Raw genomic sequence first — 27,563 nt, 5'->3', positions numbered from 1 at the left:
AAATAGTAGCCTATGAAAATGAAAATGTGAAAGCAACAGCAGTTCAGCGTTCTCATAAATTTATATTGTAAACCACACAATTTTGAATTTAGTTTACCAAATATTTGTTCTTTTGGCCAATGATAGTACCCATTTCCCTGGTTTATAAATTAGCCAGCTAGAAGTTTCCAAACTGGCCCTTTGCTTTCAATATATCCAGTTAATTAGGCCTGAGCAGATACAAAATCGTTCTTGTCAAAGATTTGCATGAAACTTAAACAATCGCCATGCAGAAGCCCGAAAGGCAAACAGATCGAGGTGACCATATGAAATTCATGAGTATATATTATAACTTCTCATTTGGTAAAAAACCTGAAGAAGTCATACAAATACAACACTTTGAGAGGCTTTAGACCTAATTTAAAGAAATAATGAAAGAGACAGATAGGTATCCTCGCCATAGCTTAACATTGACTCTTTTCTGCTAATAGAAGTTGCTTGTGCTCGTATTGCTAAAATATAGTGATCTCCTCATCACTTAAACCTTTATTGACGCCTTCATGCATATACCGTACGTTGACTTGGAGGCTTAAGTACTGCAGTTCCCTCTCAAAAGCTTTATAAAATTTGCATTGATAAATTAATGCTGAAAATTTAGTACATAAACACTCTAGTGCTATTAGATATTGAAACCCATCTCTATTTATTTATATTTAAAGATATGGGTTCACAGGCATGCAGCAACAGGAGCATAAACCCTAGTTAGTTAGTGATTAATTCATGCTTCATGGCGAGCCACTTGATTGAATGAGTTCCTTCTTGCAGTTGCCAAAATAGTCTTGTCAGCCACAATGAAATATGCCATTCCAGCCACTGCACGCCATCAAATTAACAATATTTTCTTTCAATTATAAACTAGTTATAATGATATTTAAGGCAGTAATTAATAAGTTTTTAAGAAGATTATGATGTGGAAAATTAGGGAAAGGATTGAAGAAAACCTGTGGAGATTATGAGGGCCTGAGCAGTGGGATTGAGATTGGCTCTGGCCCAAGGTAGCATCCTCACACTAGCCAGCTGCATATATATTAAGCACATACAAAATTTGATGTAAACCCTAAAACAGTATAACTTTTAATTTATGGAGCCTGAAATATGATGAGATTGAAAACCTACAGTTGGAATAGCAGTGGCAATGGTGGCAACAACAGCTGCCTTAGCTCCTGCTTTTGCACCCTCTGTTTATCCAATTAACAGTGAAAAATAATTACAGTCCCAGAAGAAATTGTAAAAGTGAATTACTTAAGTATATAAAGAAAAGAAGATTAAATAAAAATCTTAGGATATATGGCTATGAGTATGGTCCCCCACTAAAAAAGGGAAATGAATTCTTTCCTGAGCATCTGCTCAGGATCCTAATGATCCACACACAAAGGCCGTTGAATGAAAATCGAACGATTACAATTATTATAACTTTAAAAGGATCCTCTTGTTTGTAATTGTTAGATTAGCAGATGCTCAGGAGAGAATCCATTTCCATAAAAAAGGAAGCCCTATATACTTTATCCATTTTCAGAAGAAAAAGACCATTTACATGAAATAATACAAAATCTTAATCACATATATATTTTTTTTTAATGGAAAATTTTAATCACATAATTAGCATATCAGTTTTCAGTCTGCAACTGTATAGCTGCTCATTGGCTCAAGGTCATGATGCTTAACATCATGAATCACCACACAACAAATTCAAAAACCATATTAATTTAAATTTAGCCAATAATTAAAGGAACGGTTATTAGCACTCTAAAAATCTCATTCTACACTCCTCACAAATGTATTTTTTTTTCCAATTAGAGAAAATTTGGAGTGCAAAGTGAGATTTTTGGAGTGCCAATAATAATTCTCATAATTAATACAAAAACAAATAATTAATAAAATGCATATATAAATCAAGTTGGTCAAAGGGAAAAAGTATCTTAGTTACTTCATGTTGTATTACTTTGTCTTTACTTCCCTTATCATGCAATGTATTTGTTGCATGATAAGAGATGAAGAAATTAAAAGAGAGAAATGATTGCAACGGAACCAAAAAGAAAAGAAAACATAAGCATACCATGAGAACAACGCTTAGCCATGGCTAGTTTGTCAATTGAGGCCTTCTCAAAGGGAGACTGAGCCATGTTTTTTGCCATTGTAGGAGAATAACTAGCTAGTTGTAAAAAAGGGTACTTGAAGAAATTCGAAGCGAATGAATAAGGTTTCTGAAACACTGGATGAACTGAAATGTTGGACTTGGGTGGATATTTATAAGGATTCAGGAAGCACAGGTGTTGTGAGGGAGTTAGATGGTTTCACTGAATTCTGGGGTCAGAATCGCTTGTTTTCAGTTTCACCTTTGGTTGTTGGTTGGTTGGTTGGTTCTTTGGCTTTTGTTTCTCAAAGTGCCCATGGTTTTGTCTGGGATATTGGGTAAACCAAATGATGGTTGAGGATACCAATGTGAACTAAGTACGGAGAGAGACTAATTTATTTCTTTACAATTATGTATGAGAATTATTATTAGCATTCTAAAAATCTCATATTACACTCCTTACAAATGTATTTTTCTTTCTAATTATAGAAAGTTTGAAGTGCCAAATAAGGTTTTTGGAATGATAATAACAATTCCCTTATATATTTGACAAATAATATATTTTTAAACATGTGATAAATATTTATTAGACGGTATTGTAACTAAATTTTTGTTATATAAAAAGTGTAATGCTTTTTTTTTTTTTTTGAACTGTTTTTAGCACTCCAAAAATCTCATTATATACTTCTCACAAGTGTATTTTTCTTTCTAATTATAGAAAGTTTGGAGTGCCACATGAGATTTTTGGAGTGCTAATAACAATTTTTTTTTTCTTTTAAAAAAGCAGTCCAACTCTTTTCACTGTAAAGTAACATTCTATATTCACAACGTGTCTCAAACAAGAGAAATAAACAAACATAAAACTATTCATATATATATTAACGATATGTTCTCTATGGTAACTAGGTTCATGAATTATGGTCAACAAACAGTACGAGCTACAAGGTACATTGGTCAAAGTTTTTTGATCACTGATGGCAAGCCAGGTTTATTCACCCCTTATGGATCCAAAGAGGCTATGAAGAATTTCACCATGTCTGTGGCCACAATCAAGACTCACCAGCTTGAAGATCGAACCCCGGACCTCTTACATTTTTTTTGTTTATTGGAGAGCTGCAGTCAGTGCCCTTACCACTAGGCCACTTGCTGTGGTTGAAAAAGCATAATGTTAGATAGACTACATTTGTAGATATAAATTTACAAACTAAATGATTAATTTCCAATAAGAAATAATCTCGTTAATCAACACTTAAATAATTCAATCATTAACTTTCGTATCATTTAGTTTACAAAATTTGATTTACAAATTTAGTATCTCTAGCATTATCTTATATATAAAAATAAAAAAAAAATCTCTCTCCAGGTGAAAGGTTTTTGAGACCTACAATGCTTAATTAAAGCATAGAGCCTCTCCAACAACCTCCATAAATATAACTCTTCAAATATGAGTTTGTTGACCTACGTGGCAATTTAAAGAGTAAAATTTGCCACTCCACAATTTTGTTACTGTATAGATTTTGATATTATATTATATATTATATAGTACCTAATATGAAACAAGTGGTCTCACGTTTTTTTGTTGTTTTGTAATAGAGATGTTGAGAAAAGACACATTATTATAATAAAAAGATCGTTTAAAGACTTGGTTAGAAACTCTTTAAATCAAGAAGTGTAGTACAAGTCCTAAATTTGAAATTGAGTAACAACTCTCTTAGAACAAGGAAATCCTACTGGCTAATTTATATTTAGTTATAAAAATAAATTTAACAATTCTACTGGAGATGCTCTTATATTAACCATTTGGTGTTACTAAGATGACCCACGAATCTATATAAGACTTATTTTCTAAGTATTGCATGTTATTTTATTTAAATCATCTTCAACCCTTGAGTTAAAACTTAAAATTTTTAACCTGAAAATTAATTTTTAACTTAGAAACAGTTTTTCTGCTCAAACTCTTCTGATGTTAAATTTTTAGCCCGAGATTATTAAAAGAATGAATTTAAAATATTTTTTTTCTTAAAGTAACTTTTTTTAAAAATAAATTATGTAGACTACCTAATTTAATTTTATGAACATTTTGATCTAAAAATATTTAGATTCCGATAAATTTTGAAAAATCACTAAACTATGACCATGAAACTCGTAGAACATGATGAAAGAATATGAAGCATATGAAAGATTTTTTTTTTAATTATTTAACCATTGAATTTAAATGTGGACCGTTAGACTTTTTTTTTTTTAGTGTTGGATTTAATCATATGAGAGCTTAGCAGTTGGATTCAATAATAAAACTAAAAAAAATACAAATGTATGGTGGATCAGTCTACTAACTCAGGAGAAATTTTGGGCGAAATTTGCTTCAAAAATGAGTTTTGAGTTAAAACTCATATTTAACCCAAAAATTTAAGCAAGTTAAGATAAATTTAGAACCTAAAATTTGAGTTTTACTATTCCACCTTTTATGAAATTCACTTTCTCTTGAGTTGGGAGTGGAAATTGTAACTGGTTTGGGACAAAGCTGCCCCAAAACCATGGGTTTGCCCTTGTGCTTTGGTTCCATACGCTCTTCAATAGTTGATGAGATTGAGACAGGTGTCCTAAAAGCAAGGGTTGAGATCACCAGGTGATCTGCTGTTGCAGACAGTATTCAAAAAATCCTGGATAGGGTTTCTCTTTTCCAGTCCATGGTTTTCCCTTGAGTGTCTGGTTTCATATGTTGTCTGTCTTTGCACCGTCACAAGTCTGAGAGATTCTATTGTGCGACCGAGGAAATGTCATCTTGTATCTACATCTACCTTTCATAACGTGTTTCATAAAATAATAACTGTGAATATATACAAAGCCAGTATCATCAATTCGATGTAAGAATCTCTTACAAATCATACGTGCTAAATAGCGACTATGGGTAGGTTTTGTGTATCTTTCGTTTGGTGGAGAAAAATATTACTTGTAGTGTTATCTTACCTTATTAAATTATTACTTTTTTGACCGTATAAAACTCATATACAATAAAAACTGAACTTCGTGAGAGAGACTTCTCTATCACAAATGAACTGATATTTCTTTTATCACATAATTGGTCACCAAAAAGAAAGATTGTTTTAATGCTTTTCCATTTCAAATGTTAATCAAGTGGCTAAAGGTAGGTGAAGGAGTTAAAGATATATTGTTAATGAAAAAGTAGTTAAAGATAAAAAGATTCTTTCATTTATTTGCTTTAGTACCCATTTAACAGTTGATTATTTTGATCAATATTCACAGTTGATTAATGTTGATATTTTTGCCATATTATGGTTAGTGTACCATGTCGACTAACCAATCACTTCAGAAATATGCCTGACTAGCTGAGGTAACTCAATTTGTATATTTGTTTATTCAAAGTGTTTTTGTCTTCCCCAAAATAGTAGCCTATGAACATGAAAATATTGGAAAGCAATAGTTGTTCAGCGTTACCTTAAAACTTTAATTACATATATAATATTGGTACCATGATTGCGATGGTATGTTTTCTAAATTTGTGGCACATGCAAAATCTAGGATGTGATGACACTAGATCATGTCTGGACCAAAAAATAAAATTTGGTATAGGTTTCTTATGATTATCAAAGTAATAATTTTAGCCTAACATGGCTAATTAGTTTATTAAATTTTCGTATCAAATAATGTGTGATGTACTCTGTAAAATAATTTATTCAAGCATATATAGAGTGATGGAAGCTGAAATTTGAACAAATGGTAGACGGTCACAACATTTGATGAACGATCTTGTTGGGCGTACAAGTCCAATTTATGAGCATGATCAAATTTTTGATAATGTAGAATTATACCTTCTCAAATAATTTGGTTCCGCATCCTAATTAATTCTATCTTAATGATAAAAGCAATGGAACAAATAATGTGTGCTGTAATTTATACACAACAAATACATGAAAACCAAGAATTTTGCTACAAAGGACTGCGATTCTCTTCAGATCCTATAATTTTGAAGCCAGAGAGAGAGAGATGGAGAAAAGAGAAGAAGATGAACATGGAAAAAATGGAAATTGATGAACATGAGAAGGTGAAGATGGTAGAAGATGAACAGGAAAAAGTGAAGGTGCAGGTGAACAGAGAATTAGTTCCTAGCCGTTCGATTTTTTATTGAACGAATAGATTTGAAGGACTCCGTGAATCCGTATGGAAGGAATCCTAAGAGGATCCTATTCCTGCTACAAGCTCAACGTAGTTGTCATTGAAGAGAATGATAAGCAAGTACTACGTTAGTTAAATTGTTAAATCATTTCTCAAAACCATGAGAAAAGACGGTTTTTCTAATCACGACAATGATATTTTGGCCATTGGATATTGGACTCGTAAAATGCAATACAGGACATTATATTTTGTCCAAAGAAATACATATGTATTAATTTTTTTTAATTTACATTTAAAAAAATCACATAATTATGAATATAACTATAACTAAGTCTACCAGATATTTTGTTATCCAACCATGATATATAGTCCTCATTTCATTGGTATACAACTAGAAACTTTAACACTCGCCCTTCGTTTTCAAATATATCCAGTTTAGGCCGAGCAGGTTCAAATGGTTGTTGTCAAAGAATTGCATGAAATTTAACCAAACGGCTCGCAGAATACAAAAAGCAAACAGAGCATGATATGAGTTCAAGAGCATCATTACAATTCCTAGCTACTTCGTTTACTTGTTTGGTGAAACCGATAGCTAGCAAGGCCCATGCACATATATTCCGTACAATAAAGACTAGGCTTTAGACCTAATTTTAAAGAAAGAATGAGAGAGGGCGAAAATTTTATTATGCTTTGGAGTATTCTAACATCGGGGTGCTCAAGAGTATCCTAAACCCTAAACTATAGCGGCCAAATTACAGTGTCTCAACTTAAAATATGTCGGAGCATATTGAAATCCCTAAGAGAGAGAGAGAGGTCACCCAAGCCATAGCCAACCCTGTCTCTTTCCTGCGCGTGCTGCTGCAAAGTACTAGTGATGAAGACTGCACGATCTCCCCCTTTGTTAGTCTGAATTTCCATCAATGGTATTGACAAAATGGCAAGTTCTTGAAAGCCAATGAAACCTCTATTGACCCTTTGTGCACATAGCGTTGACTTAGAGGCATACAGGCAGTTCCTTCTCAAAATCTTTATATATTATGCACATCATACATACACACGTACGTACGATTTATCAGATTGCACCAAATTAGCTGCATAGTATGATTACATGACAAGATTATAAAAATTAATCTCACTAGCCATATGCAGAAGGTTCTTTGAATTCAGAAGAGATCGTGTGCAAACTGATGCACTGAGAACCAATGTAGGGCTGTCCTTCCTGTGTGTTGGGAAGATTGTCTGGGCATAGATGACTAGATTAATTCCAAATGCCGACTGAGGTGTTCTCAGGAATTCCGTTTAGTAGTTCGGCCTGAACTTGACTATTTCAAGTAAATTGAACCATTACTTTAAACTCTATTTGGTGAACATATAAGTGTTGAGACTCTATTATATAGGATAACAATTCAAAATACTATGTCTCGTTAAACTTTGTAATACTGGCTTGGATTCAATTCCGATCTTGTCCAGTCGTAGCCAACAAACGGAGGCTAGTTCTTGAAATGTTCCATACAACCACAACGCTAATCATATGGCTTGAACTGATTGGTTGATTTTTAAGACTTCGCTCTCTAATCGTACATGTTTGAATTAAATTATGCATAAGCTTCTTTAAAAAAGTGCTTGGATGGATATGGGGAAGAGGAAAAAGAAGTTGGCACTTTACATGACCAGAAATATCAGAAGAACAAAGAAGGGAAGGAAGCATGCATGATGCTTTTGTTAGTTTCTTTCTCGGTGAAAACAGCATGTGAATGTGTGGATATGAAAGTCCCATATGCAAAAAGTAGACGATTTTTGAGAAAAAGTAAAAATAATAAAAGCAAAAACATGATTCAAGTTTTATTTTTTATTTATAATTTTTTCCATCATTGACAAAGAGTAATTATTGTCCTCACATGTCTTCATAGACTTCTCATGAAAATCACATTGGGACCATTATGGGATCCTTTACTTTTACATCCCTACTTGCACATACATTTATTTATATTCTCAAAAGAGAAACGCTCTCATAAACTTACCTGGACGGGAGATACCTTTCCAATGACATTTTTTATGTAAAACGTGAAAATAAATTTGCTTTGTGTTTTAGGGTTACCTATATGGATCATTAAATCATTAATATATCGAAGCAATAAAATTAAAAATATTCAACATGATGAGGGATCTGAAACGGTTCATCCCTCTCCTTCTTGCTTAACTTAGGCAAGTAATTAACTCTATTATTCCTAATTTTATCATGCAAATCGCTATTAGGGACATGAGGAGGCCTAACTGACCTAATCAAAGCCCAATTCACACCCTTAAAGAAATCATGCCTTTTGATCTCCACAGATCCCTTTAAGCTTCCAACTCTCTTTTTGGGATTCTTCACCAATAGCTTGCTAATCAAGTCTTGAACTTTGACCATCTCCTCAAGCTCTTTACTGCTGCTGACCACAACTCTTGGAAACCTTAATGGCTGCTTGAGTATGTTGATTAGGGTTTTCTCGTTGTTTTCGCCTTTGAAAGGCGTCCGCCCGTACAACATTTCATACAAAAACACTCCAAAAGTCCACCAGTCCACCGCGCTTCCATGGCCTTGCCCTGATATCACCTCTGGCGCCAAGTACTCGTGGGTCCCCACAAATGACTTGGACCTGGCGTGGATTGGTTCGGCCACCATTTCCGGGTTAAGCTCTTGATAATCATCATCATAATCATGATTAGTATCTTGATGATCGTGATTAACATGATTACCAGCACCAACTTGTTCTGTTATGGTTGTGACTGTGCCTTTCTTTTCCTTATGGGATGCAGAGAAACAAGAGAGCACAGGCTGCATGGGGGCAGCAGCACAATACGACATTGATGAGCTCCTTGCGCTCTTCTGGTTCGATTCTAGCTCTGATTTTCGCCTGAGCAATTTCGGAACCACGTCGCATTTGAGGGAGAGATCAAAATCTGAGAGCATGATGTGCCCATCCTCTCTAACCAGCACATTTTCAGGCTTCAAGTCTCTGTAAACAATCCCCATCATGTGCAGATACTCTAGAGCTAACAGCGTCTCCGCCGCGTAAAACCTGCGATTAATTCATCCCAAGAATTGTAATTATTTCAATTTTATACCTCTTTCACAAAATAAAACGAGGCTACCTAGTAATTCTCTAGCTAATAGTACTCCTGAGTTTCCTCATAATTTAGAAAACATGATAATGAACGTACATATAGCTATTTTTAAGGTACTATGTTATCAAATGAAACGCACTGTATCAAGAGAACATTTTCGGCTATTAATTACCGACTAAGTGCAATTACAGGAAGTAAATTAATTGATAGCAGAACTTCCGACTAAGATTAATACTGTTTGACGAGAGAACATTTCCTACTAACTACGATTAGTTAGATGGAGTTAAGTAATTACCTAGCAGATGAGATGCTGAAGCATTTTCGGGGGAGGCCTTGCCGAGCGACATACAAGTCACCGCCGGGGCAAAACTCCATAACCAAGCATGAGTAGTGAGAAGCATCAAACTCAGCGTAGAGAGTAGGCAAAAAAGGGTGATCAAGCATGTCCAGAATCTCCTTCTCCATCTCAGCTCTGTGCAGCTTCTTCCTTATAGCAAGTGCTTCTCTGTCCACCACTTTCATGGCATAAAAGCACTGCGGCAAACCCACCACCGGGTTTCTTATCTGGCAAAGGTACACATTTCCTATGTCGCCGCTGCCGAGTCGACGGAGGAGACGAAAATGTTCAAGCCCAACTCGGCCTTTAGAGCTGCGGAGCCTCCTCATGGCTTCCCATGCAGCTTGGTTGGCTTTGTGGGGCTTGTGAGCAGAGGAATGCGGGCAGGCTTCAGTGGCGGAGGAGCAGATGGAGACCGAACTCGGCCGGCGGCTGCTGAAGCTCAGGTTGCTCATCCAGCTCCGGCTCGAGTCCGGAACTGTTATGGATGAGCAACTGCTATCATATTCCGATTCATCTTTGGTTGTCATGGCTGCCATTGTTGTGAAGAAGCAGAGAGAGAGAGAGTGTGTGTGTTCTGTTTGCTTTATCGGGCTTTTTATAACAAGGGGTTTGTGAGAACTAGTAGGCTATGAGGCTATTTAGCACATCAAAATATGTAATAGTTGTTCAAACAAAGTTACAAAGTGCTACTTTTGATAATAAAAGAAAAATTAGTGTGTGATACTACCGAATTACAATAATTTAGTATAATTAGTTTATGTGTTAATATATGAGTAGACATTATTGTAGAATTTTCTTATTTTTAATCCATTCTCACATACCAAATATCGGATTCCACTAAATATGTGTCAAATTTTGGTAGAAGTTAAGGATGAAAACTTTACTTCAGCATGATTGTTTTATTTGGACAACTCTCACATTGAATGTGATGAGTCATGGAGTCAAGTTGTATCATCATGCATAGAGTGTTTTCACTTCTGTTAGAGTTGTCTGATAAATGATGTAGTCGCTGTCTCTACCCAAGTTTTATCAAACTTAAGTGCCAAGTTATTGTTCTATGCAGCTATGAAAGTCATCTATATACTTACCCATGTTTCCACAATATTTCACAACAATGCCATTCTTTTCACTTTTTGATGAATCATGTGGGGTTCTCCCAAAAGATACGTAGAAAGGGGAGCAAGAGGATGGCTATTTTGGTAAACCACTCCACTTTTGGAAATACACAGTGCAAGTCTATGGAAATTTATCTGGTTCACCATTTCCATTTCTTTTTTCTACAATTTCTAGCGTTTTAATTTCTTACAGCTGATCTCAACCAACCCAAGCTATCTGCCTTCGGCCAAACAAAAGACTGCAGCAAATAAAGAGCTTTTAGATTGATCTTGTTCTAGGCATGCTTATCTCAGCTGACACCACCACTATGCTTTGTTTTCAAAAGTGACTTCCAAAACCAATGGTTGATGCATGTTTCATCATATTAAAATTATAAAACCAGCCAAACAAGGCCTTGTAACTTGTAATTTTCATTATTTATCTTATCTTCTTTTATTATTTTAATGGTGCTTTAATTAGGACCTTGTCAATTTCTCATATGTAAAAGGTCTTACATGGAAGTAATTATTTTATGATGTGATATTTCATGTCTTAGAATCTAACTAGTTGTATGTGCATGTCATTTGCTTCTGTCTCCCTGCAGTTTGCTGTACAAATTTGTATTCTATGAATACTTTTGGGGTCTTGCTACTTTTTCCCTTTCTCTAATCATCATTTGACACCTACGATTAGACATGTAAGAGTTTCACTAAAACTGTTTTTGTATAAGATACTTCAGCTCATAAGAGCGCTTAATAAGCATAAATTTTTAACATAAACCCTAAAGTATTTTGTGTAATTTTTATGAATGCAACATGTATTTCTTCAAAAAGCTGCTTTTACGATTCATAACCACTTTTAAGGTTTTCAAACACGTTAGCTCTTCTAGAACTAGTCTCAAACAAGTGCTAAGCCCAAATTAATGGGTCGAGTTGTTTTATTTAAACGATATTCGACTATGTATGTGTAGAAAATTTGAACTTGAATTACACTCTTTTAGAATACTGCTTTAATTAACATGGCATCGATTAGGGTTTTCGACAAGTATTTTTGTATTTGTTTAGCGGGTGGCTGATTTGTTATTTTGCCTCAACAAATGTGCCTTTCCAAAGCTGGCGGTCAAAAAGCGTCGCTTCTTTCTTTTCCCGTTAAAAGCCTCGTTCCACCGTTTTTTCAAGAACCACGATAAAAGTTCGCAAACCACGCCTACCCTCAACGACATGTCGTAGTGTTGGTGTTTTACCACTGTTATCTACCAATCAACCTCTATCAAACGGTCAAATTGCTTGCCACCTTAAAAATCGATATTCTGCTCTGTAAAACAGTAGTTACTTTAAAAGTGAGGGACCTTTTGGTAAATTAACAGACAGGCCATAGGTCAGTGGAAAGGTGGTGGGTGCACCAAATACCCGTGCCTCTGTATTCACGTCCACCTCATTAGGGTTACGTGGCTGGTGCCCCTTTATACCTTCTGCCCTAATATGTTTATGACGTTCTTGTCATGCATGTGAACCCATGTAGACTGTAGGGGACCTGCATTTGGTTTATTTTGGTTATTCATGCTTGTGAGATTTATAAAGGGTAAGGACGTCTGCATCAGCTCATGAGAGTATGAATGATAGGTCCTAACACATTTTCTAATAAACAAAAGTTTATGATTTGTATTTAGTCCTTTTGTGTGGAGAATTTAGATTGTGATCACGTGACATATCTGACCACCTAATATCAACAAGCATATGAAGACGTTATAGACTGTCAACATGTTCTGCATGCTAGTTATTGACACAATCTATACTTCAATTACTTAGTTGTTGATATCATGTTTGATAAATTTCAAAATGAAAGTCTAGATGAAAAGTAAATGATGATGTGCGCAGTAGCATCGCCCATGTAAATATACTTTCTTACATAAAATATTATTTAACTTAAGTACTTAGGCTTGTGTGTATTCTCATTTGTAAATTAGTTCAAAATCCCCTCTAATAATATTATTATTATAATTTTTTATTTCATGCATCCCACCATTGAAAGACATCATATTCCCGCCTTTTAGCTTTAGATCAGACAACAAAGATCACCCAATCAGTGTGATTCTGGACTTTCTTGTTGATACTTACCCCATCCCATGGTGTTTGATCTTGTGGGACCCTAAAGCACAATTTATTTTAAATTTGTTTCTGTTCACAAAACCAAATAAAGAGATTTTAAAGAAAGAAAAAAGCAACAAATATTATTCATGAGAGGGAAAAAATGGAAAAACATGGGTTTGAATTTGATAGATGAAATATATTTAGGAGGATGGCACCAAATCCTGTCCCCTCTGCCAGTTTTAATGGAATTACTTTGGACCTTTCACAAATTCTTTGAAATTTTCCTCCGCAGATATCTTTTTTTTTTTTTAAATTAAATTAATTTTTATCCCTTTTTCTGCCTTTTTTTCAATTCTGCACTTTTTCACCACAGGATCTTATCAGTTGCAATGCTTTTGTTCCAATTTCAGGCAACAAACCTAGCAAGAATTGCAGTGTTACAGAGAAGCATATATATAGGATGACTCAAAGCTCCATCACTTGCCCCATACATTCCTCTCCCCTCACCAATAAAAGTTTCCGACAACATTGTCTTCTTTTTTCTTTGAGGTTAAACCAACAATAACAATCAAGTCTTATCCCACTAAGTGGAGTTGGCTGTATAAATTCTAGAACGTCACTACGCTTGGTTTTGTTTTAAGTCTTTTGTTAGCTCCAAGTACTCTATATCCTTTCATGCAATACAAAACACATACTATTCTTCAATTTATTATAGCCGACGGTCAAAAATTAGAAGGGTGTATGAGAAGTAAAAGGGGGTGTATGAATAGCACACCCCAAAACAAAATAATCTGTTAGAACTACGCTTGGTAGAATAGTATCAGTGAGGACATTAATTTTTCTGATAAATAATTTAGTTATATGTGTTTTTGTATTGCATGAAAGTTTGGTTTTTATTGTATCATCATGGACAAAATCTCTCATCATTGCAAGCGATCATGTTTGAAAATATTTCATTTCATTTCTTTATGCAACCACCAATTGATAAATTAATGTCAAAGAAGGGTGAAGCCTTCGATTATAATTCGAGATTAGTACGTATATAGATTAAAAACGACAAACTTTTCTCTATAACGTGGGACAAATTTTTCAGATCGAGAATGTGAATAGCTTGTCGATGAGCACAATAAAATCGGAAGAAAAGATACGATGAAATTGGAACCAACAATGTCGTTGTCTAAACTGTGAACTTCCACTTCTTCAATAATGTAGAAGGATCATAGACTGAGCAAAACATGGCCAAACTGACAACCCCACAACAAGACTTTACACAGTAATATATGAATATAGGAAAGTTTATGAACCCTAGCTAGGGTTTCTTAAGAAAAGGTTTGTGAAGAAGCATAAATTTCAGTGCAATTGGATAAAAAATTCAACGACGATATGGATACATATGCTGAGGAGTGAGGAACTACCTTTAATTTAATTTAATTTTTTAATGTTTTTTATATTTATTTTGTTTTCATGATATGAGTTGGTTTAAACACAATTTGATTAATACTTGATAAGAAATTCTCTATGACAGATGTCTATTTTGTTGTATACATAAAACGGATTTATATCGATAACAAGTCAATACGTTTTAGTTACATGATATCGGTGACTTACCACCACCATATTAACAATATGTATTTGTATAAACAAAGGATGTCTTGTCCAAAGAAGAATGGATGGGCTTTGGCTTTGGACTTCAAGTTGTCTTGCCTAGGGCTTTTGGGCCCCATATAAGAAATGGGTACTGCTAAATTTGTTGAGAAACTGTGCCTTTTATACGTGCATGGAGAAAATAAAAAATAAATATGTACATTTTGGTAGAGGATAAAATTCAGAAGGGAAAAAAAAGTAGAAAATAACCACCTCAGGTGGCTTCATCAGTTCGAAAAAGAACATATAGCTATACATCTGCACATTTACTTGGAACACAAGCAACGATTTACCTTTGATTCGCTTTCGAAGCTGTTATCGTGCTTCCACTTCCGAAAATGTTAATAAATTTACGGAAGGCAATCGATTTAATGGTTTATCAACCATTAATGCTTTATCAACCTCTGTCGTTAAATTCGAATACGTAGGCTGCTTAGGGTTAGGTAAAGTTGCTCCTTCATTGCTCAGCATCGAAACAACATCCGACATGGTTGGTCTATCTTCTGCGCAGTCTTGGACACATAAAAGACCCAACTGAATGCAGAGCACAAGGCTTTGCATTGAGCTTGAATCTGCCAATGTCGAATCCATAAGCTCCGCGGCTCGCCCAGATTTCCATAAGTTCCAAGCCTTCAACAATTTTCACATTTTAAACTTGGATAAATAGAATAGAGGGGTATATCATACAACAATTTTATAAATTCAGAACCAAAGCGTGTTGCTACTTACATGTCCTAGTAAGTTTAGGGAATGATCTGACTCATAAAAATTTGCATTCTTCCTACCGCTTACAATCTCCAATACAATAACTCCAAAGCTGAACACATCGGATTTAGTTGAGAAAAGGCCGTGCATCAAATACTCAGGAGACATATAGCCACTGGTTTTAGTGAAAAGAAAAAGTGAGTTATTAGTTTTATGAAAAATATATGCTGCATGACAAACACATGTCAAAAATACACAAATGCAGGCATGAAATTACTTACAATGTTCCAACAACCCGATTTGTTTTGGCTCGACATTCATTCCCAGATAAAATTCTAGCCAAGCCGAAGTCTGAAATCTTGGGGTTCATGTGAGCATCCAATAAGATGTTGCTAATTTTCAGATCTCGATGAATAATTCTTAATCTAGAGTACTTGTGAAGATAAAGAAGCCCTTGAGCAATCCCTTCGATTATGTGTATGCGCTGTCTCCAATTTAATAGCCTTCGCTTTGATTGATCTGCAAGAATTGCAATTCAACAGCATGAGAGAACTAAACCGATAACCAAATATAAAATAGGGAAGGGGCGTAGATGAATTTACAAACCGAAAAGGAAAGAATCCAAGCTTTTATTGGGCATGTACTCATATATTAGTATCTTTTCTTCTCGATGAATGCAACAACCCAAAAGCTTCACAAGATTTCTGTGCTGGAGCTTAGAGATTAACTGCACCTCGTTCTTGAACTCCACCGGTCCTTGTCCAGAACTTTTGGATAACCTTTTGACTGCAATGTCGTGTTGTAGTAATTTGCCCTGCAACAAACAACAGATACAGGTTTTTTTTTCACATAAACTTTGAATCTAATATAACTTCTCAAATTAGAAATCGATAAAACTCGTCACACCATATGCCTTATTGTTAGAAATGTAGTACAATTGCAATACAAACCTTATAAACAGGCCCGAAACCACCTTGCCCAAGCTTATTTGCAAGAGAGAAATTATTCGTGGATTTCACTATAAATGAAAAGCTAAGCAGTGGCAACTCATGATCCTTCTGCCTTCCAAATTCTATAAGATTAGGACTGCTGGCATTATCATCGGCATTCAACTGCGACAATAACAGCCTCATACTGTCTCTCGTGCCACTGCGGAATTCATAAATTCCTGTTGTTGGTACAAAGAAGTCAGTCTACTCAACATATTAATTTGGCAACGTTTTGCTGTGTGTTGGACAATCGATAGCGTAGTTAACGTACCTAAAGAGTTGCACTTTATCCATAGCAATAAGATTAAAATGAACAACACAAAGGGAATCACCATAATTGTGACAGCCAACAGCTTCCTATCTGAGGAGTGGGGAAAGAAAAAGAAAATGTTCTCTATCAGAATTTAGGGAGAGAAAAAGGAGGCTGTTCACATCTTACCATCTAAAAACTTTAAGGGCATTTGAATGAACAAAGGATACGTAGTTCCGCTGTTGATTCTTCCTCTAACTATCAAAGGTTGAGTAATTGAAAAAGCTTACCGGATTTAAAGGCGTTACCACGCACATAGATGGTGCTGTTTCCTGTCCTGACGATTCTTTGAAGATCGGTTTTATTTCCATAATAAAGTTGACATAGAGTTCCATCATCCGGCAGAGAATCATATGTATATGCAACACATGAGCAATTGTTCCTGCACAATATCTCGCAGTCATAGGGATCTATCCGAATTGGCCAACTTAAAAACAATGAAATCGGCAGCATTCCTGTGACACGTGAGAAATTATCTCCATCTGAGCACGCTGATGGCGTCCGCACCAAACAGCCGTTAGAACTGCGTGCCATTGTGTCATTGCATAGTGAATAATCGACAATCGTAATCTCATTTCCTACCATCATGAACTCATCAATCAGCCCATCCGAGGCTACCACGAACCACGAAGGCATGCTACTATTTTTATTGCTAAAAGTAAGATAAATCTCGTTACTATGCCAAACGAAACTGTAGTTGAGATTATCCGACTTGCTTTTGAAGAATAAATGGAATTCATGGCCATCCCAAAATCCAATCTGTTGGAAAGCTCCATCGCTGCGCCAGACGTTGAACTGAGTGTGGTTCACTTGATCAATGCCTAGAGCATAAGGACCATCAGTAGGGTCAGAAGTGCTTGACCAGGACACAAGATACTGTCTCCTCGACTCCTCAGTGTTTATGTTGAACAACCCCAACTTCATTCCAGGAAGAAATGTATCCGTCGGGTAATAGAAACTCTGCCAAAACGTGTCTCCTCCTTCCATCAGGACAAGATTTCCCGAGTCAAGAATCGTTACAGTTGTGTTTTTCCCTGGTGCAACTGCTCCATAATTCACAATAAACGGAGTGTCTCTTCTGTCAAGGATCACCATGTTCCCATCATACCGGATGGTGAGATATACTTCGGAGGAACCCACCGTTCCAACGGAATCCATAAGGGGGCTGTTTCTGTTTGCAACCCAAACTGGCTTTTGGTTCTTGTCATTCTTGAACCAGATTCCCATGTACGTGTCCGGCGAAGAGGGGGAGCTGAAAAAGCCTAGCTCAAACACTCCGCCGGCAGAAACCAAGGTTTGATTGCTGTACAAGAATTGTCCATGACTCAGGGTGTCCGATGCATAAGTTAAACGCACAAAGAAGCAGGTGAAAGTACACAACAGAAGAGAAAATGTTCTCGATGTTTTCATGTCTAAACAAATCAAAGACAGAAAACAATTGTACTATGAGGGACTATGTTGCGATGAGGGTTGTTATACTAGGTGGCAACATTTGAGAGAGAGAGAGAGAGAGAAAGATAGAGAGTCAAAAATGGTGGAGGGGTAGCAATTCTTTGGCGTACGGCTTCTGTAAATTGATATCATGTTGGGAATTTATGTTTGGGAACTTGGAAACATGACAGGATAACAGCCCAACAATTATATATACATATATATATATATATATATTAATTATGTGTATTTAATAAAATTGTATAGTCCAAATGAAGGAATAAACATAATTAACCTTAATCTTAACCGAGAAGTCTGGAGAGCATCTAAAATCCAAGAAAGTGTTGACTGCTAGTTGGCCGGCCAAGGTCAAGAACATGAATCTTAAGCATTGATATTATCAATAATATTCTCAAAAGGTCTAATATTCTATTAGTTTGTCCCTACTTGTGGAGAAATTTTTCAATGTGACGGGAATATGAGTAGTACATCATGTGTTTTTATATAAGTTGTGAGAAATTTTATTTTTTAAGTTATTAACATTTTAATATACATATCTCACTATTTATATAATGACACGTGATATATCATTCCGTGTGCTTGTCACATCTTCACATCAAAGACGGAGAGCACATAGCACTTAACCTTATGCGTTTTAAAGTATGATCATTTGGTCTTAAGCGACAGTTGGTCTTCATTTTGTTAAAAGATGTGTTTGAGAATCTGCTTAAAGGCCTCATACAGTACACCATCAGTCTAAGCGAAAAAACGTGGCTCTTTTTCAAAATGCTCTAACTTAAGAGAATGAGATTCACTTTGGATTTTTGTGTTCGGAGCTCGTGAATCGGGAGATCTGAATCGTTCAAAAAAGAGAAAGAGATCTGAGTTGTTCATCTTTTTTGAATTTTTGTGAAGTGTGCCAATGGAATGGACTAATGGAGATCATAAAATTGAAATTAAGTGGTCCAAATCTCTCAATTTGCAGATCTAGACACAGAAATCCGAAGTGGATCATAATCCCAACTTAGGGTGCATTTGCCACTTCACGTAACGGAGTGGATGCAAGTTTCTTGAATGCGCCTTTGATTAAGTCCCGTTCTCGTAAATAATGGAAACCCAAATAAAAGAGGGTTAGGATCCCATCATCCTAACATTCCAAATTCTAACGGTCTCCGCATACCAAAACAAACGGGCCTCAGTTTTCTGGTACGGCCCACTTCACCTGGATTGCCTTTTGCCTTTAGCTTCAGAGAGTTTGACTCAACGCCCTCCAACAGTTCGACAAATCGACTGAGCGAAACTCCACCACACCAACCATGTTTCCGAAGCAACTCCGCACCGTTGGCACAGCCGCCGCCGTACTCCTCGGTGGAATCCTCACCCTCAACCTGGCTTCCACCGCCACAATCGGAGCTCTCCGGTTCGCCGCCGAATCCAAACGGGTAAAAAGACCAAAAACCCAGCTCTTAACTTCCAAAATATCTTCTCCGTCTTTGTTGAATTGGTATCTTATCGCCATTTTGTTGGTGGGTTTTTGCGGCAGAGAAGGGTTGCGCTGCCCTGTGTGGTTTGCAGAGGGAAAGGGTTTTATATATGCAAGCTTTGCAAAGGGAATGCCACCATTGAATGGTCGCCGCTGCACGATCCGATTGCCATCAACCCCTGCCTTTGCCCTACCTGTGATGGAAATAGGTAAATTCGATACTAACGCTCTTTGCTTCGATTATCCGTCGGAAAATTGACAAAAAATGCAATATGATATGTAACGAAGGTTAATAGTACTAATTGTGTCCACGTATTTTGTGATAAAATTTCATACTTGTGGTGCTTGTAGGGGGAATAGAAACGTTTGTTGATTATACGAATGTAATTAGCAGTGGGTTGCTGGTTCGTCTCTTTAAAATATTAAGATTGCTTATCTTTTGCATGTGAAATTTTGTGTGTTTTGATGTTTTTTTTTTTTTATTATTATTTTTTTTAATGGGATTTTGCAGGGTGCAACGCTGTCTCAACTGTCTAGGGAAGGGATACAATTGAGTAATTGTATAATCAATGGCAGAATGGTTATTTCTTTAGTTCTTAATCATGTAATGTTACTCAACCTTATGTTGTAACTTGTACGAGTGCATCAAAATAAAGTGAGTCTTACTTTTGTTGCATGTGATCATATATTTTAGGGTAAAGTGTGAGGTTTTTACGAATGCGTTCCGGTTCAAAATCCACATGCTGGTTCAAATTAATGTAATAGTTTCGAATAGGAGAAGCATGAAAAAGAAATCAGATCAACTAGTTCTCCTAGTCGATTCAGTTTAAACCAAAGGAAAAGGATCCGACGAGGATCTTTTTCCTATGAAACATATGATCATAACCGTTCATCGTACATCGTGCGATCAGAAATCATTTCAAAATTTAAAATTTAAAATTAAATATGAACAGTACTTAAAAAAAACTGATCGCACGATATACAATGAACGGTTACGATTACGAGATCTCTAGAATCTAGGAAAAGGAGATCCTTTTCCTTTGGTTGGAAGTTTAAACCTTAATTTGCACAGATGGTAGGATGACAGGGTGATATGCACAGATTTTGTTTAGGGTTTGTTGGGTGGGGTGAAAATGGACCAACAAACAGGCCCACATCCAAAATTAAAAAACCCAAACCCAACCCAACATAAAACAAAAGCCCAACATGCTTTCTCAAAAATTCGGTCATCCGACGTCGTGTTGGTTTGCCGTTTGCCAACCGCACCCCGAAGTTTCTCGTGTGTACATCACCTGCGGGCCCCACCATATGATGTCCCGCTAGAGGTCCCACAAACCGTCCGGTTGGGGTGGTGTTCCAGCTTGAACTCCGCCGCGTGTAACCCACCAGCCACCCTTCTCGACGTGGCAGTCTCCCCTTAGTTCCGGCCTTGTCATCAGAAACTGAAAAATGGTTAAAAAGTGAGGTGCCGCTTTTGTTGTTTTCTGGCGGGAATGAATCATCGGTGGCCCGCGTACACGTCGGCTCAGAGGCTAACTTACGCCCGCTGTCGGCGTTTAAACTTATACGTGTGAGAATCCAAATCATTTTGGAATAATTAATCGATAGACGATAAGGAATAAGAATAAGATAAGAATTAGAATTAGGTTGCAATTTTGAATATTCTTATTTTTGTTTTTCATAGGAACTCATCTATAATGATATTTAAAATTACTGAATACGCTTTTTGTAAATTTAAAATAGACTTATGTTAGAAAATTTACGCAAGTAAATGTCGAAAAAACACTTGACTTGTGTTTTCTACAATGAGCACATAACTCGTATTTTTTACAGGAAGTATTTTAAGTGCATTTGAAATCAAAAAAAATATTTTATCTAAAAGCTCTTGAGTTATTTAAAAAATACTTCTAAACAAGCATTAACTTATTAGGATTGTCATGTAATTTAATATTTAAAAAGTTGTAATGTTTACTGAATGTCTCGATTTGGTTCGATTCACGATTAAATCTTTTGACATTATTTTTGCTTGACTAATCTTTAGAGGTAGTTCTATTCTTTCATCCTACTTTGCATTTCCCATGCAAATTCGTTATGCCTTGAAAAAGACTGATGTTACCAATAATTTCCAACCGGGCGCAAGGTGGCGTGGACTAACTATCTTCAACTGCTTGCTTTGTGTGGAGGTTTCCTGACTGCACTAGAAGACAAATTATCTCGTTAGAATAAAACTGCCAACAGGCCAAATGGCATGGCATCATCCTACGAGAATCCCTGCGTTCAATAAAGTAATGCCCTTGCATGGCATCTTATTAACACAAATGCCACTCTTTAATTAAATTTTGGTTAGTCCTCCAATCAACGGTTTCCACCTCATCGTACCAATCTTTAAAATAAACCTTGAAGCATCATTTTCCCAACTAATAAATATGGACGGTTAATTGATAACAAGAAAAGTCATGCATTTATTTTGTCGATGGAAAAGTGATACACGCGTATGAAATTAAGTAATGAAATATGGATTCAGAGTAGGCTTAGTAATTTCTTATTCAATCTGTTAATTTGATACGAAACAACGCTCAAATAAAATGTTTTGGATCAATCTATTAATTAGTTGGATCATTATCAAGTCACCTATGAACAACTCGATAAAATATAAGTTTAAACATTTATAAATCACAATTTCTTGCATGGTCCTATAACTCGACAAGAGTCATTAACAAATTGAGTCATTATCAGATCACTTGTTAAGATAACGAGTTTGACAAGTAATAATCCGTTAAGATAATGGATATGTCACGAAAATGACACGAAAACGACCCGTTTAACATGATTAATTCAAAGTGTGTATATCTTCATAGTCACTCTTGAATTTTCTGTAATTGATATGAACGTATAAATTTTATTTCTTAATAGAGACATGTCAAATGAAAAAGAAAACTCGATATTCATACCATTCAAGTGTTCACATGATTCATCTCAATCACATGTATATTTTCTATCCTCCACAATCAATAAAAGCAAAATAGCACACTTGTACTTACAAAATATAAACAATGAAATCTTAACCACAAAATCACAACTAGACGTGTATTAGACTCAGACTCAAACATACACCGAAATAAATTAAAATTACACAACAACCTCCACCATTTGAGGGATGAGAAGAAATCCCATGTGTATTGGATTAGGTTTAGGACCACAAAATCAGATCAACAAGAAAATTCCTATATTTTTTATAATTGGAGGGTTCTTATTTCACAAGAATCATAATAGGTGGGATTTTAACCTAAAAAAGGGTACCTTATCTTCCTAATTCTTCTGAAATTTAATACAAATAATTAATTTTTATTTCCAGCCACCTACAATTTATTATATCACTTTTCAATTTACATCAGTCCAAAAAGAAAAAAAGGAGGGAAAATATGTGAGAGAAGTCACATGATTCCCACACAATTTATTTAAAAAACACTAACTTTGGTTTTTTTTATTTATTAAATTAATTAGGTTTATTCATGAAATAAATATATTTATTTATACATAGCAACCTCATACAAGTTGTAAAACACAAAAAGCAACAAAAATTCATGTGGAAACAGAGTGGCAACATGGAAATTTCGAGACACTCTCGGGGCAAAGAGTTGATTTCCCCCTGCTACGCTCCCATACAAGTACAAATGTTAATATCACACGCACAAACTGTTTCTCAACACCCAAACGTTCGCTCTCTCACTCCTCAGTTTCTCTCTCTATGACTACCATGAAAGAGCCACCTCTCTCCCGTCGCAGAAGGCCAACTTGCCACCAGCCCAAGAAGCTGAAGCTCGTCTGCTGCTTTAAAGGCGCGTTCCATACCCGCCCGCCGTCCGGGAAGCTCCGCTACGTCGGCGGTGAGGCCAGAATCGTATCTGTGGACCGCAACATCGTGTACTCCAAGCTCCGATCAAAGATTTTGGATCTTTGCCCCAACAGTAACCCCTCATTCACCCTCGTGTACCAGCTCCCGGGTTCCGGCTCCGACTCCGACTCAGCCGCCCCTCTAGTCATCGTGGCGTCAGACGACGACGTTCGGTGCATGATCGAAGAGTACGACAAGCTGGAGCTGTACGGTAAGTCCCCGAGGCTCTGGGTCTTTGTTTGTTGTAGCAATGTCAGTGATGATGTCAATGGTTATGTGAATTGCGTGAAAGGAGTGAAATTTAGTAATGGGCTTGAGTCGGAGAGCGAACATGTAGGAACCCACCACCGCCATTTGGGCGGCGAAGCTCATGTGGAGGAGAAGACGGCGGTGAAGAACTTTGGGGGCGGACGGTCCGGCGATGAATCGCTGAGAAAAAAGGTGCTGAAACGGCAATTGCTTGCAAAGCAATCGGCTTTTCGGCGTCGTTTTGGTGCTGGTGAGAGTGATGTGGAAATGGGGTTTTTGGGTGAATCCCAAAAGGGTGGATCTTTTGATAACAGATTAGGGACTAATTGTGGTGATAATCTAGAAAGTTTTTCGGTGTCTCGGGCTAGTCCGTTGAATCCCAGAGATGGGAATTTGAGGTTGAAAGGTAAGAGTTATGGGCAGTGCTATTCGGGGAGGTCGGGGAGGGATTTGTGTAATGGGGTTGGGAGGTCGAGTCAGGCGCCACCTGCGAAACCAGTACCGGGTTGTAACGGTTGTTGTAGTGATGCTAAGCTGGATTATAGAAACAATGGAATGGCTGGGATTAGTTATGTGAACAGAGAAAACATTATGCCTTGGGAGTGGGGCAGTGATTCTTTGGCTGGAACTACTGTGTATCCTGTGAAGTCTTCTTGTAGTGGTGATAGGGCGTGGTGCAGCTTAAAGAGCCGGATTCGTAACCATAGGTTTGGTGTGAATGATGCTAGAAATAAGCGGTGTTGTCATTACCATGTTTGGAACCATAATCGGATCAACATAGCTGAGATGGGGAGCCATCGAACAAGGCAGGGAATTTCAGCACGAAAATGCTACCCAGGGCTTAGGCCAAATTTGAAAATTGCAAAGCAGGGGCAGCCTGTAAGAGTATATAATCCGAGTTTATGGAGGCAATGTTCTGGTTTCTCGGAGCATGCAATGGAAGAAAGACTGAGGATGATGGGTTCTAGCTCAACGAAGGACGGCTACCTGATAGATAATCCGAGCGGATCCTATTCAGGTAATTGTGGTGCATATACTGGCGTGGGAAATCAATCTCTTGTGAATTCTGATGCCATTGAGAGTTCATCTCCATCTGTGAAGACAATGGACATTCTGGAAGATCGCCTAACTGGTTCTAAGTTTGGGAAGTGTGAATGTCCATATCAAACTTCATATGAAAATCTTCATGGAATGCCCGGTTATTGTGAGCTTGAGAAGGAGACGCGCCTGATGGACTCTCATGAGGTTGCTAACACCTCCGGCTTTCCAAGTGAAGTGGGCTGTCGTAATGGATTGGAAGGTGATAATAAGTTGCCTGATGGGGAAGCAGTCATCGACGCTTTACACGATTGCAAAAATGGCATTAATGACATACAAGTTTCATGTAGCGGAGTCCCAGCTTCAGTGAGTGTTTCTTTGCATAACCTCTCACTGTCATCATCCAAAGAAGTGGAAGCTCCTCAACTCTCTTCTCATGCCAGCAGTGTTGTGTCTTCTGATGTCAAACATCAATCAAAGCCTATAGATCTCATGGATGAAGGACAATTTACCCCAGATCATCAAGTCGATGAATCCAATGGAGTTGCACCTAATCCTGCCTCCCAGAATTCAGCTAAGAAAGAGAAGGATAATGTGCATGATGAGGAGGTCCAACAGGACCCTTCATCTGGTATCACCATTGATGAAAAGGTAGTTACTTGAAGATATTTTATCTCCTTTTATTACTGTCAATATACGAGAAATCAGAAGGAAAAAAATAACATTTGTTATAGGTTTCTAGTAGCTTTACTATTCAAAGTATACTTTACTCAGCTTCGACTTATGATTATGTTTTCTTAGGCCAACAATAAAGTAATTGGTGGAACCTCCAGTGATCTGGCTGCGTTTTATGCCCATCTAGCGACTCGAGAGCTTCAGGTAGCTTTTGATCATATACAATTTCTGCTTTATAAGCATGTGGAGCGTGAATGGAATGTAGGATTGATGTTCTCCACTTTGTTACACAGACCATCAAAAGTTCTGACCTTGAGTTCATAAAAGAACTTGGTTCGGGAACATATGGAACCGTTTACTATGGAAAATGGAAGGGTTCTGATGTTGCTATAAAGAAGATTAAGCCAAGCTGCTTTACTGAAGACACAGTGAAGCAAGAGCGATTGGTAATTTTTTCATTCGCATTGTTCAGCATAAATATTCCGTTATTTACTTTTCATGAAAAAGAGATCTTGTTTTTTATGCTTGCATGGAGTAGAAAGAAGGTTAGGAGAGGATAACATCTCTAGATTGTTTTTTATGATTGCGTGCACTTTTATACCTGCGTGCTGTGTTGACGCCTGTTTATTTCTCTGCAGCTTGCTGATTTTTGGAAGGAAGCTCGCATACTCAGCCAGCTTCACCACCCAAATATCGTGGCATTCTATGGTGTAGTGTCAGATGGACCAGTGACGGATTTGGCAACGGTGACAGAGTACATGGTGAATGGCTCCTTAAAACAAGTTTTGCAAAAGAAAGACCGGTAAGATAGTTTTACAGCATAATACAAGGATTTGAAAGTTGTAGTGCTGTGACTGTCGTTTCCCAATCTTTAGTATATAGCTCGTAGACCTGGCAATGAATAATGCAGGAGATCATTTTCTGAAGTTGCATTTCTGATTCACAGGACTATTGATCGTCGAAAGAGGCTGATTATAGCAATGGATGCAGCTTTTGGTATGGAATATCTTCATGAGAAGAACATTGTCCATTTTGATCTGAAATCGCATAACTTTCTTGTGAATATGAGGGACCCTCAGCGTCCAGTGTGCAAGGTATGCAGCCCGGGAAAAAATATGGGTGGTTTTATTAGAATTTCTTCTACCTTTATTCTTGTTAAGAATATTTTCTTTCCACTTACTAATTTGAAATTTCAACTTAATGCATTAGATTGGTGATCTGGGCTTATCAAAGATCAAGCAGAGGACACTTGTTTCTGGTGGAGTACGAGGTACCATACCGTGGATGGCTCCTGAACTTTTGAGCGGCAACAACAACTTGGTGACAGAAAAGGTGAAGATCACCATTAAATGACCAAACATTTCTAGTTTTCATGTCCTTTTGTCGATTACAATACTGTTTTTGAATGACTTCGCAGGTTGATGTGTACTCGTTTGGAATTGTGATGTGGGAGCTCTTGACCGGGGAGGAACCATATGGACGCCTACGCTCAGAGGAAATGATAGGTATTCATTAAGTTAATCTTAGCAAAATAGAAGTTCGACAACTGAATTGCTTTCTTCTTATGGGCGATCAAAATTTGCTTAAAAGCATTTTATTATGATATTTTCAGCTGGTATAATAAAAGGCAGTCTCCGACCTGAAATCCCAAGCTGGTGCGATCCAACATGGAGATCGTTAATGGAAAGGTGCTGGTCATCTGACCCCAACACTAGGCCAACCTTCTCAGAAATTGCAAAGGATCTACGCGCCATGTCAGCTGCCATGAATATCAAGTGACAAATATTGAAGCTCGCCTACACGCTCATGTAAATATTTCAGGATCACCAGGAGGAGGAAGTGCACGTGCTGAGACATGGTTAAGTTTTGCCGTCCGCTGTCATGTGCAGTCTAATGAATCTTGCAGTAGGTTTAGTCACGTTGGGTGCCGTTTTTGCAGTTTTTGCACCGGTATGTGATAGGGCGGACAGGTAGCGTATGCAGACGGAGGCTGAAGTATATGAAAATTTCGGTCCTCGGTAGCTGGATGGTCCTGCAATTTTTTCATCAAGGCCTTGATTGTGGACTTTCCTATAGAATATATTGTATAGAACATAATAACATGTAGACCTCAGATATTTTTCTTTTCCCATGAATTAATATTCCACTTAAGATTGTGATTACAATACTGAAGATGGAGAAGGATAGAATTGAATTAGGAAAATGATTTTCGCACTTCCCGGCCTACACTACCTTACTTGGTTATTTTCCTCGATTCACCGTTG

At 37.0% G+C, this 27,563-nt stretch overlaps 5 protein-coding genes across 6 annotated transcripts; 2 read left to right on the top strand and 3 right to left on the bottom strand.

Annotated features, from left to right (window-relative positions):
- Window positions 1-298: 298 nt before the first annotated feature.
- LOC125469605 (early nodulin-93-like) lies at window positions 299-2,366 on the bottom strand. The gene is made up of 4 exons (XM_048567154.1): window positions 2,096-2,366; window positions 1,156-1,217; window positions 981-1,056; window positions 299-852 (listed from the first exon to the last, which is right to left on the bottom strand). The coding sequence occupies exons 1-4, from the start codon at window positions 2,172-2,174 to the stop codon at window positions 758-760; spliced, it is 312 nt and encodes a 103-aa protein (XP_048423111.1). The 5' UTR covers window positions 2,175-2,366; the 3' UTR covers window positions 299-757.
- A 5,984-nt stretch (window positions 2,367-8,350) lies between these two features.
- LOC125469603 (protein kinase PINOID 2-like) lies at window positions 8,351-10,319 on the bottom strand. Its single transcript, XM_048567144.1, has 2 exons — window positions 9,651-10,319; window positions 8,351-9,309 (listed from the first exon to the last, which is right to left on the bottom strand). The coding sequence occupies exons 1-2, from the start codon at window positions 10,229-10,231 to the stop codon at window positions 8,388-8,390; spliced, it is 1,503 nt and encodes a 500-aa protein (XP_048423101.1). The 5' UTR covers window positions 10,232-10,319; the 3' UTR covers window positions 8,351-8,387.
- Window positions 10,320-14,648: 4,329 nt separating this feature from the next.
- LOC125469559 (G-type lectin S-receptor-like serine/threonine-protein kinase At4g27290) lies at window positions 14,649-17,938 on the bottom strand. Its single transcript, XM_048566962.1, has 6 exons — window positions 16,759-17,938; window positions 16,180-16,397; window positions 15,836-16,043; window positions 15,511-15,748; window positions 15,254-15,404; window positions 14,649-15,154 (listed from the first exon to the last, which is right to left on the bottom strand). The coding sequence occupies exons 1-6, from the start codon at window positions 17,936-17,938 to the stop codon at window positions 14,840-14,842; spliced, it is 2,310 nt and encodes a 769-aa protein (XP_048422919.1). The 3' UTR covers window positions 14,649-14,839.
- Window positions 17,939-19,122: 1,184 nt separating this feature from the next.
- LOC125469707 (protein BUNDLE SHEATH DEFECTIVE 2, chloroplastic) lies at window positions 19,123-20,112 on the top strand. The gene is made up of 3 exons (XM_048567423.1): window positions 19,123-19,401; window positions 19,503-19,651; window positions 19,954-20,112. Exons 1-3 carry the CDS (start codon window positions 19,276-19,278, stop codon window positions 19,994-19,996), a joined length of 318 nt encoding a protein of 105 aa, XP_048423380.1. The 5' UTR covers window positions 19,123-19,275; the 3' UTR covers window positions 19,997-20,112.
- A 3,026-nt stretch (window positions 20,113-23,138) lies between these two features.
- LOC125467921 lies at window positions 23,139-27,466 on the top strand. 2 transcript variants are annotated; one of them, XR_007251827.1, is made up of 9 exons: window positions 23,139-25,275; window positions 25,426-25,503; window positions 25,593-25,745; window positions 25,938-26,101; window positions 26,246-26,393; window positions 26,509-26,631; window positions 26,717-26,804; window positions 26,912-27,157; window positions 27,239-27,466. XR_007251827.1 is itself a non-coding variant. In XM_009370537.3 (8 exons), exons 1-8 carry the CDS (start codon window positions 23,191-23,193, stop codon window positions 27,076-27,078), a joined length of 3,006 nt encoding a protein of 1,001 aa, XP_009368812.2. In that variant the 5' UTR covers window positions 23,139-23,190; the 3' UTR covers window positions 27,079-27,466. The 2 variants fall into 2 exon arrangements, 1 of the variants encoding a protein (XP_009368812.2); XM_009370537.3 differs by having other exon boundaries at window positions 26,912-27,466.
- Window positions 27,467-27,563: the final 97 nt, after the last annotated feature.

This window comes from the organism of the source record quoted next, unplaced genomic scaffold (genome assembly GCF_019419815.1).
Source record: "Pyrus x bretschneideri cultivar Hongxiangsu unplaced genomic scaffold, Pyrus_bretschneideri_v1 Contig44, whole genome shotgun sequence".
NCBI lineage: Eukaryota > Viridiplantae > Streptophyta > Magnoliopsida > Rosales > Rosaceae > Pyrus > Pyrus x bretschneideri.
This window is presented reverse-complemented; position numbering and strand designations above follow the sequence as displayed.

Excerpts from the sequence above, each read along its gene's own strand:
- LOC125467921 (XM_009370537.3), top strand. The coding sequence starts at position 23,191 with ATGACTACCATGAAAGAGCCACCTCTCTCCCGTCGCAGAAGGCCAACT. Across the intron at positions 26,102-26,245 it reads GTTTTGCAAAAGAAAGACCG|GACTATTGATCGTCGAAAGA; the intron begins GTAAGATAGTTT and ends TCTGATTCACAG. Across the intron at positions 26,805-26,911 it reads ACGCTCAGAGGAAATGATAG|CTGGTATAATAAAAGGCAGT; the intron begins GTATTCATTAAG and ends TGATATTTTCAG.
- LOC125469707 (XM_048567423.1), top strand. The coding sequence starts at position 19,276 with ATGTTTCCGAAGCAACTCCGCACCGTTGGCACAGCCGCCGCCGTACTC. Across the intron at positions 19,402-19,502 it reads TCGCCGCCGAATCCAAACGG|AGAAGGGTTGCGCTGCCCTG; the intron begins GTAAAAAGACCA and ends TTTTTGCGGCAG. Across the intron at positions 19,652-19,953 it reads CCTACCTGTGATGGAAATAG|GGTGCAACGCTGTCTCAACT; the intron begins GTAAATTCGATA and ends GGGATTTTGCAG.
- LOC125469559 (XM_048566962.1), bottom strand. The coding sequence starts at position 17,938 with ATGAAAACATCGAGAACATTTTCTCTTCTGTTGTGTACTTTCACCTGC. Across the intron at positions 16,044-16,179 it reads GTTTCGGGCCTGTTTATAAG|GGCAAATTACTACAACACGA; the intron begins GTTTGTATTGCA and ends TGTTTGTTGCAG. Across the intron at positions 15,749-15,835 it reads CTTGGATTCTTTCCTTTTCG|ATCAATCAAAGCGAAGGCTA; the intron begins GTTTGTAAATTC and ends CAATTCTTGCAG.
- LOC125469605 (XM_048567154.1), bottom strand. The coding sequence starts at position 2,174 with ATGGCAAAAAACATGGCTCAGTCTCCCTTTGAGAAGGCCTCAATTGAC. Across the intron at positions 1,218-2,095 it reads GGCTAAGCGTTGTTCTCATG|AGGGTGCAAAAGCAGGAGCT; the intron begins GTATGCTTATGT and ends TTGGATAAACAG. Across the intron at positions 853-980 it reads GGCCCTCATAATCTCCACAG|TGGCTGGAATGGCATATTTC; the intron begins GTTTTCTTCAAT and ends GATGGCGTGCAG.
- LOC125469603 (XM_048567144.1), bottom strand. The coding sequence starts at position 10,231 with ATGGCAGCCATGACAACCAAAGATGAATCGGAATATGATAGCAGTTGC. Across the intron at positions 9,310-9,650 it reads TTCAGCATCTCATCTGCTAG|GTTTTACGCGGCGGAGACGC; the intron begins GTAATTACTTAA and ends AATTAATCGCAG.